Source organism: Rhinolophus ferrumequinum, chromosome X, assembly GCF_004115265.2.
Source record: "Rhinolophus ferrumequinum isolate MPI-CBG mRhiFer1 chromosome X, mRhiFer1_v1.p, whole genome shotgun sequence".
NCBI classification, from domain to species: domain Eukaryota; kingdom Metazoa; phylum Chordata; class Mammalia; order Chiroptera; family Rhinolophidae; genus Rhinolophus; species Rhinolophus ferrumequinum.
In genome coordinates this window covers 40,419,717-40,441,746 of record NC_046284.1, presented here as the reverse complement: position 1 = coordinate 40,441,746, position 22,030 = coordinate 40,419,717, and the positions used below count along the sequence as shown (strand labels likewise).

Here is a 22,030-nt window from a genome sequence, read left to right as displayed (position 1 = left end):
ATGTCAAATGTTTACATTATACTACTAAAGCTTTAATAATACTTTTTGAGAAAATTCCAAATTGATTCTAGTATCCCAGAAGTTCATTCTATGATTGTGATATTTCACTTCAGCCAATTATTGATTTTAACACTGAGCCAATCAGCCAAAACATATTCAGTACACTCAAGATAAATTTATTTTATTTTTTTAAAATTTATTGGTGTGACAATGGTTAGTAAAATTATATAGGTTTCAAGTATACAGTTCTATAATACATTATCTGTATATTGCATTGTGTGTTTACCACCAAAAGTCAAATCTCCTTCTGTCACCATGTATTTGACCCCCTTTACCCTTTTCTACCATCCCCTCTCCACACTTACCCTCTGGTAACCACTAAACTGTTGTCTGTGTCTATTAGTTTTTATTTGTCTTGTTCACCTGCTGCTTTCAGTTGTGGGAAATAAATAACTTTTATATAGAGAGAAGACACCAATCATGAAATGAGACTGTAAGAATATTGCATTACCTGTCTGTGAGAGGCTGGGAGGGCATCCTTTTACTCAATGATGGAAGATCCAGGGAATCTGGTTTCTTATCCATTCTGCAACATGCTTGGATATTTAAGTATTTAAATATGTGTACTTTACCCTTTAAACATATCTGTCAATAAATAAAACGAATATTTAATCATATAGGTCCAAATATAAATGCCATCTACCAATTTATTTATACATTTTAATAATTTCAAATTACGCTGAGACATCACAATCATGATGGACACTTTGCATATTTGAATAATTTGTGACTGGTGAGAACAGAAAAAAACACTATCCATGTAATTCTTTAAAGTGATCTCATCAAAATCACTAAGCTGTTTGGTCTAAACACTGGAAAAAAAGTGAATCAAAAGAATTTAAGTGTAGGAAAAATGAATTTGTTGAAAGGCCAATCAGGATAAAATAATTTTTAAAAATAGTAAATTCAACTAAGATAGTATCCTGAAAAGTTATTTTCACTGGCGATAGAGAAAAGGAATAATGAAGGGTAAAATACCATGTGGAAGAAAGTAGTCTATATAAAAAGGTAGTTAATGAGCAGTAAAGAAGTAAGTCAGTTTCACAAAGGTTAACTACAGTCACCATAAGTGATGTCAAATAAATATTTCTCAAAACTTATAATAAAAATATTTTGTTTTATGTGCTCACATAACCTAGCAACACATGCAAAAATTAATCAACAAAGAAAAAGGAAAAGTACATTAAGTAACTATCATTTCAAGTATAAAGGAAAAATGTTTCTTAAGATAATTCTAATAGACACCATGTCTGACTTCACCACTGAAAAATTTCATTTGAAAGAAAAATTAAAACTTTTGAGCTATTAGGATATAAATACATGACCAATTATGTATTACATTACCAATTAAAATGTATCCCATTATCTGTCCAAAGTAAAATATTCTTTCATTACCAAATTAAATGCTGATTTTCTTTTGTAAATTTAATTTTTTCGTAGTAATTCATGTACATAGTTTTAAGTCATAGAAAATTCTAAAACTGATAAAAAATCAATCCTCCTTTCCGCCCCTTTCAATCTCTAAGACCCAGTCCCTCATTCAACTCTTAGTTGTTTTTCTGCTATTTACCTTCGTACTTATAAATAACATGGTTCTATTATTTTTATTTTTCATGTATAGGTTTTATTTATTAAGGTCTTACTAAGGAAGAAGAGGACTTAGATTTCTTACATTACCACTACCACCACTTTCACATATACCACTATTACCATCCTCCCATCTCCAACCCCCATATATTCACATAAACATACTTCCTCCCTCTCCAGAAGCATAGCATAGTGGTTAGAGCATAAACTTGAGTCAGACTGCCTTAGTTTGAAATTGACTTTACCACATACAAGCCATGTGACCTTTGACAAGTCATTTAAATTCCATGTCTCTGTTTCCTCCTATATAAAATGAGGTATAATGACAGTACCTGTTTTATAGGGTTGCTGTAAGAAATGAGTTAATGCATGCAAAGCATTTTCAATAGTGCCTGGAGTACAGTAAGTGTTATATAAATCTTTACTATTATTATAACTATGTCACAATTTTTCATTACATCAAAATCCAGTATTTACAATTTTATGACTAAGAAAATATTCACAGATGAACCACATAGGTTAGTTATGAGGACAGAAAAGGGGTCATAGGTTAAACCTGACAAGCGCTCAGAAGACTGAATATAACCACATGAGATGGCGTGAGCATAAAAATTCAAAACTAAGTGGGCCATGGCAGGAAGTCACGTCTTCAGCTTCCTTCCTAGAGTTAATCTGTGCCTTTAAGTGGGCCTATCTATTGTCTTTTTGAACCTAAAAGGACATCCTTGGAATGTTAGTAATCCCTTTTTCCGGACCAAAGAAGGAAAGTACACAATCCCTCATTATTATTCTTGCCCCTTGATTAACATCTCTGAGTGAACTATTAACTATCCTGTACCCACCTATATAAAAGAAGTACCTGTCACTCCATTCCCAGAGATTTCCCCGCTTTGCTTTCTCCCACCCCCTTAATCTATCACCAATGGATTTCATGTAACCCTCTTCCTCTGATTCTATGTATAAAATAAGCTGCAAACCGCCATTTTGCAGAGCATTTTCTCAATCCGTTGAGATTTTGCTTCCTGGCAACTGTAGTCAGTTTGGCTCAAATAAACTCTTACATGTTTTCTCTTAGGCTGGATGTTTTTCCTCGACAGTTAAATTTCCTTTCTGCTATAAGTTTTTGTTTTCTAAAGTGACTAATTACCCCATCTTTTCCTTTGCATAATTTTCTGTATGTCTATTACTAATTAACGCCTGACTCTCTGACAGAACTGTAAAACTCTCTCCATATTGACAAATACACCAAATCATCCATCAGTTTCTTTCTTCTTTTTCTTTTTTCTTTTTGGAGACAACCCCCCTACTCCAAAATGATGGTTGCTCTCTAGGCCGATGCATACTTGTCAATCTTGAACAAGAAGAATTTCTCTTTCTTAATTTACTCTCATTTTGATACAGCACAACCTCTGCTAGCTTTTCAATAAAGGGTACATGACAGTTAAAATTTCTGAGACCCTGCATGTCTGAAACGGTCTTTTCTACCTCACACTTGACTGATAGTTTGAGTATAGAAAGATGGAAATGTTGCCTCACTCTTTGAATGTATGGTTCTAACATCTTCCAGTTTCCTGTGCTACTGCTGAGAAATTCTGATTATCACTCCTATGAATGTGACCCATTTTGTTTTAGTGGAAGCCTTTCAGTCTTTTGGTCTGTTATCTTTCATATTAGAGATTATTCCTGCAAATGTCTAGTGATCCGTGGCTATCTGTGCATTTTTAAGAGTGAAGCAGTGTAAAAAAAGAAAAAAAAAGTGAAGCAGTAAGAGGCCAACTAGAATCTCTGTATATGAGGGGGAAGTTTACAAATGGTGAGCCTCACTGTCTAGTGATCAGACTGGGACTGGCCATTACATCAGGAGAACCTCCCAAAGATGTGTGTGTGTGTGTGTGTGTCTGTGTGTGTGTTTACTTCTTTAGTTCAATCAGAAATCCACCAATCCTGCCTGAGATAAATAAGACGGGCTAAAAGCATTCTGAGAGCCAAGCAAGACAAGTCTACCTGAGGGTCCCAACACTCAGTATATAAGCATTCACTGTTTTCAGTATGGGGTTTCACTCCTGCCCATAGCTGTACCTGGACTCTTGATTCTGGTTTTCAGTCTCTCTACGATTGTTCTGTTCAATATGGTAGCTACTAACCACATGTGGCTATTGAAATTTAAATTTATTACATCTAAATAAAATTAAAAATTCAAATCTTCAGTCACACTATATACTTTCAAGTGCTCAATATTGGACAAGGCAGATACAGAACATTTCCATCACCTCAAAAAGTTCTGATGGACAGTGCTGCTCTAAAGAGTAAATGCCAGGCTTCTGCTGAGGCAAGAAGTGATAATCATTTGGCTAATGAGCTGAGGGAGAGAATCTGAGAGAATCTACTTACCCTCAGAGTAAACCCCAGGCTTCTGCTAATGCAAATGAGGGGCAGTCATGTGGCTGTGGAGCTAAGGGCAAGAATCTGAGGGTGTAAATCTTAGACCTGTTGTCCAATATGGGAGCCATTAAACAGATGAAACTATTTAAATTTCAATGAATCAAAATAAAATTAAAATTTTCATTCCCTAGTCGTACTAGCCATATTTTGAGTACTCAGTAGTCACACATGGCAAGTGGCTATGGTACTGGACAGCACAGATTAAAGAACATTCCCATAAAGGGGGGGTACAGAGTTTACCATCCCAAAATATGCCTTTTGGGGATAATATTTTAAGCTAGTTATTTCTAAGAAACAAAAGACTCAAAAAGATCCTTTTTACCTCTTCCTTATCTGTTTAAAAGAATTCAGATAAAAAAGACTGCTCCAGGAAGGGAGATCTCCTTAGCATAATATGAACTAAATGTGGCAGACAGGAACTGCAAAGTCTGTTAGACTCCCCTCTGTGTCTTGATAGCCAGGCAAGAATTTGTTTACCCTATGTTTGCTTCTCATCTACCTGTGAATGGCCTACCTTCCCTTTGAAGTCCAAACCATTACCTCTTTTCTCCTTAAGAGAGCATATAAGCTTCAATTGCTGGATTTGTCCTGGGTCCCATATTCTTACAGAACCTCCGTATGTACATACATAATAAATTTGGCTATTTTCTCCTGTTAATCTATCTCATGTCAATTTGGTTATTAGACCAGAGAGAAGTTAGAAGGGTAGAAGGAAAATTATTTTTCCTCCCACATACCATCATTCAGAAACTGGACATCAGTGCCTTAGACATTCTACCAACCTTCGTGTTTTCAGTCTTTCATCCCTGTATTCAGAGTTACATGTTTCCTCTAACAAACAACAACAAAAAAATATGCAAGCCATTCCCAGGTTTAACACAGTAAATCAATTTGTTTCTTGTTGCCTTCTCCCATAGCAAAAACAAGTTTCAGCTTTCTCTGTCCTGTTAAGGACCCCTACCAGCCTTTATCTGAATCAGGAAAGGTACCTCCATTGGAATGAGTGGAATGTACCTTTGTAGGAGGAAAAGCTCAACCCTTCTTCTGAATGTATGTAAACCCTATGTCAGGGCACATAGCTTGGAAGTAGAGTACAGACTGGAGTTTCACTGCCACATGCCTCCTCAGCCAGATACTCTTTTATTGTTATCATTATTATTATTAGTAGTAGTAGTAGTAGTTTCAGGTGTATAAAACAACGTACTAGTTAGACATTTACACCTTTCACAAAGTGATAATCCTCCTCCCCCAATCTACTACCCCTCTGACATCGTATATAGCTGTTACTATTCCATTGACTCTATTCCCTGTGCTGTATACATCCTGTGACTATATATATATTAAATTACAGTTGACATTCAGTAGTATTCAGCTTCAGCTTCAGGTATACGCTGCAGTGGTCAGGCATCTATACCGTCCATGAAGTGGTCTCCCTCAGCCAGATACTTTTGTGTAGTGTAAGTAGAGACCTTGGTTACCATTAGTCCATCTATTTCCCATTCTCCAAAATTCTGTTGCCATTTCTCCTCTGTTATCCTCTGCTCTCTCATTCTTTGTCCATATCGGTTTATATCTTAGTGTATGCGTTTAATATAATTTCAGTAGCTTCAACATGAATTTAATCCTCAAACTAAAAGTCTAAATTAACATTTTACACTTTTCATTCTGTTATGATTCTATCTATCAGTGTTAAGAATGTACTTCAATCAATCACACAATAAATCTAAAGTATATATATACACCTGAGTAGGACAGAAGTAGAGAGACTCCATAGTTTATCCTTTCAAAATAACACTGACAACCAGAATTATCAGTTCACAAGTAGGAAGTTGATACCTGGGTTTCCTAAATCCTATTCTGTAGAAGCTAAGCTAAAACTCCTACCAAAAGCTAAAATGCTCACCAAAGTAAAAAAGCCACTTCTCAGAAAAACTCCTTTAGACAATACTTCAACAACAAATTAACTCCTAATTTTGATACATTTTTGATTTACCAGTAACAGATATAATTCTGAAGAAAAATAGAAGAAACAATATCATATTTTTATTACAAACCTGTGCTGGTGGTACTTGCAATGGATTATTATCCAAAATCATTACTTGTAAATGATGCAGCTTCCTATAACAAACTGGAATTTCGGTCACTTTATTACAAGAGAAATCCAGCTTGACTAAGGGAAGATCTCCTAATTCTGTTCAGAAATGAAAAATAATTAAATTCAGTTTTACATAGTTACTCTTTCATTCATGTCAGTAAAAACAGTGAGCATCTTACCATCTGGCAACACATGAAGATTATTTCTTCTTATATTTAGCTCTCTAAGTGAATGTAATTTTCCCATTTGCTGAGGAAGGGCCTGAATCTCGTTGCAGCTGATATCCTAAACAAGAAAATAAAATTGTAACAAACAAACTGAGAAATACAGATATAATTCAATTCTTAAAGTGCATAGCCAATAGCTAGTAAAAGTTACCTTTAATGTCGTTTCTCTAAAGATGAATTATCTGGAAGATTTCTATTTGTATTACATCATGAAGTCAACATAATACAGTTGGCATAAATTTTTCTGTGCAAAAATTTGAGGTTATAACTTAGTACTATATAAGTCTGCCATGTGAAAATCGCAATGAAGACCACTCTAATCGACTAAAACCCAAAGGATTCAAGTGCTCTTCATTCAGAGGTAAAATAAAAGACAACTATCAATCACTGATAATCTACCAATTATAGTAGTTGTTTTGAGATACTTGGGTAGAAGCTGAGAAAAGTCCAGGACTTATACATGAGCTGAAGAACTAAAGACTATAGCCAGGATCAATTTAACTAATAAGCCTCTTCCTCAAAAGGATGCAAAATATGAGGGGTTACAAGCACAAAGTTTTGAGGCTAACAACCCAAAGACATTCTTGGACATCGGAATCGGAAATGTCTCAGAGTTAAGTTAAAAAGCAAGCCCTGATTTAAAGATAAACTATGCCTCATTTTCATAAAAAGAGGATAAAGAACAGCTTGAGTTAATTGTGCTCTCCTCTCCCTCCCCTTTCTTATTATCACATCAACAAAAAGGGAAGAAAAAAACTGCAACAAGATCTCAGCACTCATTCCATACACACTGCAACTGAAATTCACGTTCCACAGCAACTGACTCCAAAGTCCAACCTTCACTGGAAATTACATTAGCTTGGAGGGAGAGGAATGGCACATATATACAGTCTTATCAAAAGCAAAAAAGGCAGGAAGGTAAATTCAAAAGAATATTAAAGAATACCTAATCATCTGATCCACAGATGACTCAAAAAATGTATCCTACATATTTCTTTCAAACTACTCATATATCTAAGACATCTTCATTCAACCAACAATTGTGGGGGTTCAGAACGAGCCACTCCAAGATGTGGCTCAGTGGTATGTGGATTATTTTGAGCTAAAGGCAACCAAGACACTGCAGGATCAAGAGAAAATTTTGCCCCCCACCTTAACTTTTTAAATTTAAATTTAAAGTAGGAGCTGGGCCATAGTAAGAGTTATCACCAGAAATTTTTACCTTTCGCCAGAGTTATCACCAGACTTTTTTACCTCTCTATATGGCAGGGCAAACTAATAATTACTGAACACATGCTCTACCTGCAGTGACGCTCTGAAGCCCTAAGGTTCATTACCTCATCCCTAGCTCAGAATGGCTTATATACCCATGTTCCCTTTCTGTCTCTGAATCTCTTGTGTGCATGGGGTCTGTGACTCTCTCATGTCTATGGAGTCCCCATACATATCTGTGTATTAAATGTGGTTATTTTCTCTTGCTAACCTGTCTCACGTCTATTTGATTATTAGACAATCCAGGAGAACTTTAAGGGTAGAGGAAAGTTTCTCCCTGCCCCACAGGACACATTAAGCAAAAATTCCTGCCCTCACAGCTTTTTATGGGGCTTACATTCTAGCAAGGGGGCTAGGTTATAATATGCTAGAAGGTGTTGGTGTTAAGTACTATTAAAACACACACACACACACACACACACACACACACACACACCCAGAATAAAGGAAAATGGCAGTGCTACTAATAGTATTGGAGAGGGATATTAGCAATTTCGATTGTCACATGGAGACGCTGTTATTTGAGTAGTGTTGTCAGAGCTGATAGTGTGAGCCATGCCAATATATAGAAAGGAATATTCCAGACAGAAGGAACAATAAACGTAAAGGCACTTAGGCAAAGCACGCCTGACATGTACTAAGAACAGCAAAGAATCCTGTGTAACTAGAGGGTAGCAGGCAAGGGGAAAACTAAGATGGGGAAGGGTATGACTTGGGATTTTACTCAGAGAGATGTGGGCAGGAACCAGAAACTTTTAAACAGAGGTATGACATGACTTGACATGTTTTCACAGGAGCAACTTAGCTGCTATGTTGAAAACAGGCTATTATCAAAATGACGGATAATAACACTTTGGGAAAATGCCCTTTAAATACTTTATTGCTTCCTCCCAAATGTGTCTAATACTGAAGATTTCCATATAGAAAATCCATAGTAATTTGATAGGTAACTGCTATTTCCCAGAAGAAAACCCAGGCACAGGAAACTGACCCACTCAACAAAAGGGTACTTACTCTACAAAGCACTCTGCTGGGGATTGGAGTTCTGAGAGTATTTCCTAAGCTGCTAATGACAGAATTTCACTGCAGTTGGTTACCACATACTTGTAGAATAGTGTCATGGGAAAATATTACAATGACAACACCCACAGATTCACTACCGTGTTTCTCCGAAAATAAGACCTAAGCCCGACAATCAGCATTAATGCGTCTTTTGGAGAAAGAATTAATATAAGACCTGGTATGTTATATATTGTGATGTGATGTGATGCGATGTGATGTTATAGACCTGATCTTATAGTAAAATAAGACCGGGTCTTATATTAATTTTGGCTCCAAAAAAAAAAACAAAAAACACGCATTAGAACTGATTATCCGGCTAGGTCTTATTTTCAGAGAGACACGGTAGTCCTACAATCAATTGTATATAATGGCCTCTTTCCATTTATCTTGGTCCCAAAAGTGTTATAAAATCACATGAGTACACAGGAGAAGAAGGGTTACTTTGTTGATTCTACTGTTTGCAGTCATTGTATTCTCTTCTTTTATCCCCTTTCTCTGAGGCTTTCATAGTAGCCCTGTAAAAACCTTACAGAAAACTTATATTTTCCTGGTAGGACCTTTACTTTCCATAAAATGGATAGACAAATGCGTATTTGTTTGAAAAGCATTTCTTAAGACTTATAAGCAAGCCTCTGACTTCACTAGGACTAAGGAACAACCAGGCTTTTATTGTGGCTGTGAGTTAAAATCAGACATAAGCAATGGTATCTCAAAATTTTCCTAAAGTGAACTTAGGCATATGCCAACTTATTCTTTTTAAAAAATTACTGTGAAATTACATAAAAGAATGAATAGTCTTCCAAAACATAAAGGTATATATTATGCATATTATATAAAATCAATACAATTATTTTACTCACCAATTCCATTAAACCCTTTAACTTCCCAATTTCTTCTGGAATGGATACGAGTTTGTTATTACTGATGACCAAAACTTTAAGGGGAAGCTCAAATAAGTATTTTGGCAATGTTGATAAAAGATTTCGACTGAAAAGAATAAGAAAGTTTCATTATGAGAAATATGTCTGAAACCTGACATTTTATGCTGAAAAAGAACAAATCAACTCAAAAGTAAAAAGGAAGGGGGCTGGCCCGGTGGCTCAGGCGGTTAGAGCTCCATGCTCCTAACTCCAAAGGCTGCCGGTTCGATTCCCAGATGGGCCAGTGGGCTCTCAACCACAAGGTTGCCAGTTCAATTCCTCGAGTCCCGCAAGGGATGGTGGGCAGTGCCCCCTGCAACTAAGATTAAACACGACACCTTGAGCTGAGCTGCCGCTGAGCTCCCGAATGGCTCAGTTGGCTGGAGCGTGTCCTTTCAACCACAAGGTTGCTGGTTCGATTCCTCGACTCCCACAAGAGATGGTGGTTCTGCGCCCCCTGCAACTAGCATCGGCAACTGGACCTGGAGCTGAGCTGCGCCCTCCACAACTAAGACTGAAAAGACAACAACTTGACTTGGAAAAAAGTCCTGGAAGTACACACTGTTCCCCAATAAAGTCCTGTTCCCCTTCCCCAATAAAATCTTAAAAAAAAAAAAGTAAAAAGGAAGCTTTGACTAAATAATAACTATCATATTTAATGAGTGCTTACTTTGTATCAAGATAAAATCTTCACTTGATCTGAGCCAAAAAGCCGAGAAGCAGTCAAGCTAAAATCTTTACATACACTAATTATCTCATTTAATCCTCACATTAACCCCACAAGATAGGTAGTGTTATTAGCTCCATTATACAAATAAGAAAACAACTGGTTAAGTGACTGGCCCAGGCACAGCAAACTACAAAACCTGTGCTGTTACCTATGATATTGTTCTACACACCACCAGTTCTCAAAACCCAGAATCATCTTCTGAGCTAGAGAATGAATACCAGAACCTGGCTCTCTACTGTAATTTCACTATATTCAATAGCTCCATGCTTGCAACTAGGGGGAAAGGCTGCAAGGATAAATTCGCATGCACTATGCTCAAATTTATGAAAGAATGAATAGGATTATATCTTCAAAAACATGTAATAACCTTAACGCATTCCCTTTTGTTACAAGTTTCTGGTAGAACAGCCTACTAGCAGCCTTATCTCATCTCAAAGTTGAGACAACAGTCTTATCTCTGTAGATACATTTACATATAACAACTAACATTTCTTGAGTGCTTACTATGTGCAGGCATGTTCAGAGCACCTCACACGAGTTAACTCGACTAACATTCACAACAACCTACTTTAGGAAGATACGTACTATCATGATGCCCATTTCACAGATGAAGAAACAGTCAAAAAGGGATTAAATATACTGCTCAAAGTCACACAGCTAGTTAAGTGGGAGAACTAGCATTCAAAACCAGGTGATCTAGCTCTGGGTCCCTTACCCACAAACTACTGTCGTCAAATTTATATGCCAATACAGACTGACTAACTCTATAGACTGCATGTTTGTGTTCCCCACAATTACAATGTTGAAACTTAATCCCCAAGGTGATGATATCAGGTGGAACCTTTGAGAGGTGATTGGGTCATGAGGGCAGATCCCTCATGAATGGGATTAGGTCCTTATAAAAGAGGCCCCACAGAGCTCCCTGCCCATTCTGCCATGTGAGGACACAGCTAAAAGACAGCTATTTATGAACCAGGAAGTGGGTCCTCACCAGACACTAAATTTGCCAGCACTTTGATCTTGGACGTCTCAGCCTCCAAAACTATGAAGAATAAATTTCTGTTGTTTTATAAGCCATCCAGTCTATGGTATTCTGTTATAGCAGCCCAAATGGACTAAGACATCCTAATACCAAAATATATGAAGTCTACCATTACATTTACATACTATACCAAGTAGTCATAAGCAATGAGCTATTATTTTTTCCTGTTTTTCAAAGTGACATTTATCAACCTGTATGTACATATCATTTTGTGAAACGTGCACAGTAAAGGCCCAGGGGAAATTTCAAGACCTTACCCCAAGGGAGATTTCAAAACCTTTCACCCCATTTTACACCTGCAGAGGACATCCAGAAACACTAGACTGGCTTTAGACCAGGCACAGACTTAAAAAAAAAAAAAAAAAAAAAAAAAAAAAAGACAATGTCCCTAGACCAAGAATATTGGCCAGGCCTGAAAAATTGTCTTACGAGTTGCTCAAGATATTTAACCAAAATAAAAAATAAAATAAATAGGAAAAAGAAAAGCATGTTACAAACACATCCTAATCTCCCTCAGCCCAAAAAAGTTCAAAATTGGTTTATTTTCTTCCCTTAAGAAGCAGGTTCATTGAATGAGTATAGTCAGCTTTCTCTAGAATTTGATTTCTTTATACATAGCTAGTAAGTCATTAATGCTTACATTTTTGCCATGTTTTAGAGATAATCAAAGGAAGTCAGTCACTAGAACAATTATTATTTCAATATAGTTTATTCAAAAATTTTTGTGACTGCAAACAAAACTCAGAAGTTAACTTTTGGAGATAAAACCAGGAAAGAATCAGAGAAAGTTTTAATAAAACTACAGGCATACCTCATTTTATTGTGCTTCACATTATTGTGCTTCACAAGTGTTGCGTTTTTTACAAATTGAAGGCAAGACCCTTTACCAGCAAAAAGATTACAACTCTATTTATTGCAATACCCACTTTATTACAGTGATCTGTAACTGAACCTGCAATATCACTGAGGTGTGCCTGTATCCTAAGATATGCCATACATGTTAATATAGAAATGTAATTCAAATTTGGAGAAATCACTTTTTTCCATAAAAGAACAAAAAGAAACAAACTTAAATATACCTCACTTTCCTCAAACCTTTCCCAAGCCAGGCCAAGGAGATATGTATGCAACTAGAGAAAGGAGAAACCCAAACGACTGACATCTAATGAAGGAAATTCTTCTCACATATTTTAAGGTGTAAAATGGTTTCAGTTAAAATAGGATATACTGCCAGGTGACACCACTAGGGGAGACATACATAAGAATTAATATATCACAGCAAGAAATGAGCATTATTACTTATGTATATTAATTATACTTACTCCTTTCCTATATGGGAATTTAAACAGGTAACTTTTACAGCCATACCGCTTTGATTATTATCTTGGCTCTACCATGACATATACCTATATATGTGACTTTGGGCTGTAAAGTTAACCTCTCTGTACTTCAGTTTCCTCATCCATAATGGAGGGATAATAAAAGTACATATCTCAAAATGCTGTTGTGAAGACGAGGTAATATGTGTAAAGTATCTGTAACACTGCCTGGAACATAGTAAGCACTTATTCAGTATTACCATTAATTATCATCCACTTCCTAATATTCCAACACTCCCATCCCAATCTATACAATCTATCCATCCTTGAGGTAGCAACAAAGAGTCAGGAGAGTGTGAAAATATAACTCAAGAACTATTTCTTTTTAATGTTTAACTTTAACTGAGGATGCATATAAATAAATCCGTATTGTGGTGCTATGATTTCAGTAAAATATTTCTGATGTGAAGCCTTGCTATTCAAAATGATTTAAGGACCAGCAGTCATGGGCATTACCAGGAGGCTTGTTAGAAATGCAGGCCCCACTGCAGACATATGGGGTGAGATTCTGCATTTGAATCCCCAGATGATTCCTGTGCACATTAGTTTGAGAAGCACTGCTCTCAACAGCAAGACCAAAGGCTTATAAAGTAGTGTGGACATATTAAAAAATTCATATAAGATACCATTAAGATAAATATAAGCTACATAGCCAAACCAAACACATTCCTTTGCTACTAAAAAGGATTAGAACTATAATAAAAAATTTTACCCCCCAAAATTCTTCCTTACCTAATGTTAAGGTATGTTAACATCTGCAGGTTTTTAATGGCTTCAGGAATGGTTTTGATGCAATTATGATATAAATTTAATGTTTCAAGAGGTGCAAATAACCAGACATCAGAAGGAATTTCTGTAAAACGATTTCTTGAAAGATCTGAAAAACAAATGTAATGTTTGAGTGTTATACACTTATATCTAATGTAATAAACAGAACTATTTTCATACTTGCTGAATCCCTCAGAATCCAAGTAATTATTTAAAATATTATTCACCATGACCTTGAAGGTTACAAAACAAACAAACATACAGAAATACATTCATGGAGGGATGGCCCGGTGGCTCAGGCAGTTGGAGCTCCATGCTCCTAACTCCGAAGGCTGCTGGTTCGATTCCCACATGGGCCAGTGGGCTCTCAATTACAAGGCTGCCAGTTCAATTTCCTCGAGTCCCACAAGGGACGGTGGGCTGCGCCCCCTGCAACTAAGATGAACATGGCACCTTGAGCTGAGCTGCCACTGAGCTCCCGGATGGCTCAGTTGGTTGGATCGTGTCCTCTCAACCACAAGGTTGCCGGTTCGACTCCCGCAGGGGATGGTGGGTTGTGCCCCTTGCAACTAGCAACGGCGGCTGGACTTGGAGCTGAACTGCACCCTCCACAACTAAGATTGAAAGGACAACAACTTGAGTTGGAAAAAAAGTCCTGGAAGTACACACTGTTCCCCAATAAAGTCCTGTTCCCCTTCCCCAATAAAATCTTAAAAAAAAAAAAAAAAGAAATACATTCGTGGAAAGTCCACTCATTAACAAATTACACTTGATATGCTTTAATATCTTTAAAATATATCTTTTCAAATACCAATAAGGAATTCTCTATGATCTTTAAAAATATATTTTTTAAAAAACCTCTCCTGATCTTACATCCTCCTCCAAGACCTCTTCCTCCTTCACAGCCAAATTGACATAAATCTACAACACAACTAAACTTCTTACTTATAGTGGAATTCTCAAGCCACTGTAATTAGGTTTCCAGTCACTCCACGGAAGTCAGCAACAACCTCCATATCAATAATCACTTACCCACCTAGAAACATTTCTCTTCTTTTGGCTTGGAAGTCTACACTTCTGGATCACTTCCTCTTCTCTCTCTGGCTACTTCTTACTCTCTTGCTAGATTCTCCTCTATCCATATTATGAATGTTGGTGCTCCTAAGGGCTATGTTATGCAGTACTCTTTCCTTCTTAAGATACTCTGCCAATCCAAGGGGTAATTTATATTCCTGTACTGACAAATTTCAATTTAAAGATATGTCTGAACAACTAAGTTCTGATTTTCAGGACTTCCTCTTGATATGTCTCAGACACTTCAAATTCTACAAGTGTAAAATTTGAACTGAAGATTTTACTCCACACATTTATTTCTCTCATCTCAGATAATGTCACCAACATCCTCCTGGTGAGTTGCTCAAGCCAGAAACTTGGCATTCATCCTTTATTCCTTCCTCTCAAAAATTGTTCCAAGTACACACAAATATACTTCTATTCATTGAAGTTTTCACAAAAATCATTATAACTATTACACCTCTATTAAAGGTTTATTTGTTAAATGAAATTTTGAAAAATATTTAGGATATCATGTGGCAGGTTGGAAAAAAATACCCTAAAAGAGTTTCTCATCCAAAGCATTACTGACCTTTTGGGCTGTAGCACTATTTGTTGTGTGGGGCTATCCTGGGCATTGTAGAATATTTAGCAGCATCCCTGGCATCTACCTACTAGATGCCAGTAACATCCTCTAGTGATTGTAGCACCAAAATGTGTCCCCTGGGATAGAAATCCCCCTACCTCTGTTGAGAACCACTGCCTAAAGAATTATCAAACTAGCTAGCTACCTTATCATAGTAATATACTTAGCTGACAATAGTTCATTATACTTATTTGGTTGAAAACATAAGATTATTATTTACCTCTGTCAGGGAGAACATCTAGGGTATAGCTCAGCCCACAGTACCTCATGTAGCATCTGGTATGTCCTAATAAGAACAGCCTCCTACAAATGCTCAACTTCCTCACTCTGAGGGATGACTCCCATTTATTTAGCAATATAGTAAATTCCTTACTTAGAACGTTAATACACAAGTATTAATACATGCTTTATATACGTGTATACACATACACAGATATACACTCACCTAATGTAAAATTTTATAACTGGCAAAAAAAAATATTAGTTATGATTATATAATATATAAATTAACTTGGATTTTTCTTATACCATGAGATTCTGAATAACTAAACAAAACAATAGAATTACAAGAAACCAAAATCTGAATTTGAAATAGAAGTTTCTCAACATCCTTTCTTACCTCCTCTAAATACCCAAGCATCATGCAGTTGTATTAAGGAGAAAATTAATTCATTGTTTTTTGGTTTTTTTAGTTTAGGATGTTTCTTTTACATTCAGGGTTTTGACTCTCAGTCTTGTAAACTCAGAATCCTGGGAGTCAAAAATTACTGCTTACAATGAATTTGCAATCCTAAAACAAAATTATGCCCAGTTTGTTATTCTGTAAAATATCTAGTATTAAGTACCCATAAATAACACAATGGTCCTAGAGATAGATGATGGTAGCTTGAATTAAGATAGCAAGAATAGAGATAAAAAGCCAATATGGGGAGATCCAAGACGGTGGAGTACGTAAACACTGTGTTTCCCACATACTGTGAACACATCAAAATTACAACCAAATTATAGAACAATCAACCTGGAGAACCATCTGAAGTATAGTTGAACAGAAGGTTAACGACTAAAGATACAAAGAAGCTACGTGGAGACTGGTAGGAGTAGCAGACACAAAACGGACTGGTCTCAAACCTCCGTGTGGTGGTTGAAAATCGGGATGGATGCCTTGGTCACAGAGGTTACCCCCAGAAGAGTGAGGGACCCTAGCCCCACACTAGGCTCTCCAGACCACAGTATTGGTGCTAGGAAAAGGAGCACCCACAATATCTGGCTGTGAAAACCAGTGAGGATTCCAACCCTCTGGGTAAAAGGGAAGGCTGAGGTTAACCCAGACGTGCTCTTAAAAGGGCTGCACACTGACTCACTCAATTGCAGGCACTCACCCTGGGCTCCAGCAGAGACACAGTGACTTGGGGGCATCAGAGACATACAAAGGAAGACTGAGTTGTCTGGCTTCATGGTGAGGACTGGAGGGACAGTTGTCATTTTCCCTGTGTGAGGTCCTTCTCCCATGCAGCCAGCAGGCAGGTGCCATCTTTCCTGTGTTGAGCCCCTTACCCATGCCCATGGCCAATTCTAAACCTAAATTGGTCTGGTGAGGTCTGCTTGCTACACCCTGGTGACTCACTGAGACGCCGCCACACCCAACTGTTTACCCCAGAAGCCTTTATCAGCAGCAGAACCTTAAAGGATGCAGCAGCTAGTAGCAGGCCTCAAAATGTCCTGTCTTTTTGCAGAGCTATCCCAGACCCGGAACTGGTGGCAGCCATCCTCGGTTCACAGCATGGCTTCTCCCACGTGCCTCCAGAGCCAACACAGGCAGCGACCAACCATGTATTGCTTTGTAGATCCTACCACACTGTTGCCAGCCAGTCATAGGCAGTGGCTGACCTTACACTGCACTGGAGACCCTCTAAAGAAGCCCCAGAATCAACATAGTTGGAGTTTGGCTTCAGACCATAGCACAGGATCACCCAATTAGCCCCACAAGTGACACACCCAAAGGGCAATCTCAACAGGCACCAGAGCCAGCTGGGGCTAATCCCCCTCAGTGAGGTAAACCACTGGCACAGCACACCAAAAGCTGTGGACATGACCAAACCCCACAGCCAGTCAGACTGAGGGTCAATCCCACCCACTGATGTGCCAATAGCACTCAAGACTCAACTATAACAAGAATGCACACACAACCCACACAAGGGACACTCCTGGAGCACCCAGAACAGGTGACCAGGGAGATTGTGCCACTGGACCCCACAGGGCACCTACTACCACCCAGTAAAGGCCACCCGGTAAAGGCCGCCCGGTAAAACTAGGAGACAACGCAGATCTACCTCATACATAGAAACAAACAGAAAGAGCATTTTATGAATTTGACTCCAAAGGCAATGGAAGTAAAAGCTAAAATAAACGATGGGACTATATGAAACTTAAAAGCTTCTGGACAGGAAAAGAAACCATCGACAAAATAAAGAGGCAACCGACTGAATGGGAGAAGTTTTTTTGCAAACAGTGCCTCCGATAAGGGGCTAATATCCAAAATATACAAGGAACTCATGCAACTCAACAACAAAATAACAAACAACCCAATTGAAAAATGGGCATTGGACCTGAAGAGACATTTCTCCAAAGAGGACATACAAATGTTCAATAGATATATGAAAGACTGCTCAACATCACTAATCACCAGAGAAATGCAAATAAAAACCACAATGAGACATCACCTCACCCCAGTCAGAATGGCTATCATCAACAAGACAAATAGTAACAAGAATTGGAGAGGCTGTGGAGAAAAAGAAATCCTCATACACTGCTGGTGGGAATGCAGACGTGTGCAGCCACTATGGAATGCAGTGTGGAGGTTCCTCAAAAAATTAAGAATAGAATTACCTACCACATGACCCAACAATTCCTCTCCTGGGTAGCTACCCAAAAAAATCTGTAAACATTTATCCATAAAGACATGTGCACTCCCATGTTCACTGCAGCTTTATTTACAGTGCCCAAGACATGGAAACAACCAAAATGTACTTCAATAGATGAATGGATAAAGAAGTTGTAGTATATATACCCAATGGAATACTATTTGGTGGTAAGAAAAGGTGAAATAGTACTATTTGTGACAACATGGATAGATCTTCAGATTATAATGCTAAGTGAAGTAAGTCAGACAGAAAAAGTAGAGAACCACATGATTTCACTGATATGTGGTATGTAAAACTGAAAACAACAAAAGAACAAGACAAATGAAGGAACAAAAATTCATAGATATAGACAAAGGTTTAGTGGTTACCGGAGGGTAAGAGGGGAAGCAGGCTCTAGAAGAGGGTAAACAGGGTCTAATGTTATGGTGATGGAAAGAGAACTGACTGTAGGTGGTGAACACACAATGTGAGATATAGACAATGTATTACAGAATTGTACACGTGAAATCTATGTAATTTTATAACGTTTGTCACCCCAATAAACTTTAATTGAAAAAAAAAAAACAATTACCACATGACCCAGCAATCCCTCTCCTGGGTATCTTCCAAAAAATCTGAAAACCTTTATCCATAAAGAAATATGTGCTCCAATGTTCACTGCACCTTTATTTACGGTGGCCAAGACTTAAAAACAACCAAAGTGTCCTTCGACAGATGAATGGCTAAAGAAGTTGTGGTATATCTTCACAATGGAATACTATTCAGCCATTAGAAAAGATGAAATAGTACTCATTTGCGACAACATGGATGGATCTCGAGATTATAACACTTAGTGTAGTAAGTCAGACAAAAAGTAGAGAACCGTATGATTTCACTGATATGTGCTATATGAAAATGAAAACAACAAAAAAACAAGATAAATAAATGAAAAAACAATAACTGATAGAAACAGACAATAGTTTAGTGGTTACCAGAGAGTAAGCAGGTGGGGAGTAGTAGATGAACGTAAAGGGGATCCAATATATGATGATGGAAAGAGAAGTGACTCTGGGTGGTGAACACACAATGTGATATATAGAGAGATGATGTATTACAGAATTTTGCACCTGAAATCTATGTAACTTTACTAACAATTTTCAGTCCAATAAACTTTAATTAAGATATATATATATATAAAAAACTGCATAAATAGTATGAATCCATTATTTCCCATAAAAATGTACATTTTATACACACATATATACACATATAAAAACCTAGATGTATGTGCAAGGTGATGAGTGTGGTAGTATGAAGGAACTATAACAAAATGTTAATATTTACTCAAGGTTTGTAGAATAAGGAGTGATTTGTATTTTCTTCTCTATGCTTTTATTTTTTAAAGTTTGTACAATAAGCAGACATTGCATCTGTCATAAGAAAAACACAATTAATTATCACACTATTTTTAAGGTATTATGCTTCACAAGGTAAACTGGATTCTAACCACATAGATACTATTCATAAGAATCATATACTCTAATTAAAAAAATGAATCATACACTCCAATTACAGGCTAATTATAAGTTGGTATCATATATAATCATTTTATTTTTATGGGGCACAACTTGGTCTGCTACCAAACATCTATCACTATGTTGAGTGATGTTTCATTGCTATTCTACTATACGTCACAATTTTTTAAATGAAAATTACTGTGAAATTATGTAACTCCAATGTCAAAATCATGGTTTAATGTAAATTACTTTTTTAAAAAAGATTTTATTGGGTAAGGGGAACAGGTCTTTATTGGGGAACAGTGTGTCCTTCCAGGACTTTTCTCCAAGTCAAGTTGTTGCCCTTTCAATCTTAGTTGTGGAGGGTGCCGTTCAGCTTCAAGTTGTTGTTCTTTCAGCCTTAGTTGTGGAGGGTGCCGTTCAGCTTCAAGTTGTTGTTCTTTCAGCCTTAGTTGTGGAGGGCACAGCTCAGCTCCTGGTCCAGTTGCTGTTGCTAGTTGCAGGGGGCGCAGCCCACCATCCCTTGCGGGAGTCGAACCGGCAACCTTGTGGTTGAGAGCCCAGTGGCCCATGTGGGAATCGAACCGGCAGCCTTCAGAGTTAGGAGCACGGAGCTCCAATCGCCTGAGCCACCAGACTGGCCCCTAAATTACTTTTAAAGCATAAAACAAAAACGATATAATCTGAATTGTTATAATTAGTTCGATTAATGAAGTAAGCAATGGCAAAACATGTCATCTTGACCATCTCCAAGACATCTCAATTGATGCATGACTAACCTGACATTAATTATTTTCTTTCTAGGTTGTGGCATCCAGCGCAACACGGGGAGTGAGAGAACAAGAAGGGGCGGTGAAGGGTTAAGAAAGAAATAGAAATCAAGAGATTTATGCACTAGGAGCCAAGGGTCTCACAGCCTCAAAGGACTGAGAGCCCCGAATCGGGCCTTCTTGTGGCTTTTATTATGTACACACAAAGAAGTAACATTGTCTTCTCCACGGTCTGTAAATTTCATACATTATACTAGGAAACTGATTCAAACCAATGACCCTTGTCTGCAAGCGGCTGGAACCAAAAGTCCCAGGATGTCTTAGTAATTGTTGTATGTGCCTCCCCAAGGGACATAACCTTTATGCTGAAACTTACTGATATGAATAGATAGAGAACTGATGTTATCATATCATTGACTCTCCTCCCAATCAGGTTCTGGGAAGGAAAATAACCATATAGGCAGAAGCTCTCCTTAGCCGGGAGAAGTTGGGGTTCTATGATCACCTCTATCAACCCCATGAATTCTCCAGACGGCCCCTATGTGACTGTGCCTGTCTTAGGTTGTTCCTCCCTTGAGGAATCTTACCCGTCATAGACTAACCAGCCACCCTTTGGGGCTAAACAGGGAGACATAAGGTGTAAGCACAAAGGTGAAACAAAGTCCCTGAAAGGATCAGTCTCACAGACTCTCCTTTCTTTAGGGGTAGGTACGAGGGGACAGACGGGTAGGCTGCTGTGTGACAACACTAGGTGAAGATCAACTAAGCCACTGAAAATCAAACGAATATGTTTATACAGTATACTTTTTATTTGCCTTAATTAAGTACCTTTCTACTGAATGAAAAAGAAAGTCTAATGTAATATAAGAAGACTTTGCATCAAACTGACTCCCCAAGATAGCTCTAGTAGGCTTTGGATACCAAAACAAAAGTAATCCTTGAGGAGAGTAAAAAGACAAAACAAAACAAAAAAGAAAAAACAACCGAGTTCAAGCTACCAAGCTAAGTGAAAGTAAATGCTTCATCTCGATATATCCACATTAACACAGATTTTAAAGCTAGTATACTCCTAGCTGGATTTAGAAAAATACTGGATTTAGAGCGCAAGGATCATCCTTACTTGAGCTATTTAACCACAAAGCTCTAAATATGCTGAAATTAAAAGCAAGTCAGAGTATACTGACTAATTACAAAGTACTGACAAATTCTACAAACTATGCCAAAGAAAATCCTATTAGTTTAAGTTGTCAAGAAGCCCCTAGACAGCAGCATACTGGCAGCTACCCTAACACCAAATGGATTCAGTTTGTTAATAATAGAGAAGGCACGATCTAAGTAGAGTGTCAGTCCCCTATATCCCCAGTCCCACAAAACAAAACTGGAAGGAGGGACCACGTGACAGACAACATGCACCGTGGGTTGCTCTGTTATTGAGGAGTCAACTTTAGATTGCAACTTTGCAATTTTATACTTGCAGCTGTACCTGAAAGAATGCCCCACATATTACCAGAAAGAGGGAAGGAGACAACAAACTGCCATGGGGGAGCCTCCCACAAGATA

At 37.7% G+C, this 22,030-nt stretch overlaps 1 protein-coding gene across 2 annotated transcripts in view; it reads right to left on the bottom strand.

Annotated features, from left to right (window-relative positions):
- LRCH2 (leucine rich repeats and calponin homology domain containing 2) overlaps nt 1-22,030 on the bottom strand; it is a 169,814-nt gene that overhangs the window by 124,652 nt on the left and 23,132 nt on the right. For both annotated transcript variants that reach the window (XM_033112466.1, XM_033112553.1), the window contains exons 2-6: nt 13,549-13,693; nt 9,606-9,732; nt 6,364-6,469; nt 6,144-6,280; nt 512-645 (exon numbers count right to left, since the gene is read on the bottom strand). In XM_033112466.1, coding sequence (XP_032968357.1) covers nt 512-645; nt 6,144-6,280; nt 6,364-6,469; nt 9,606-9,732; nt 13,549-13,693 — 649 coding nt within the window. The remainder of the gene's footprint in view (nt 1-511; nt 646-6,143; nt 6,281-6,363; nt 6,470-9,605; nt 9,733-13,548; nt 13,694-22,030) is intronic.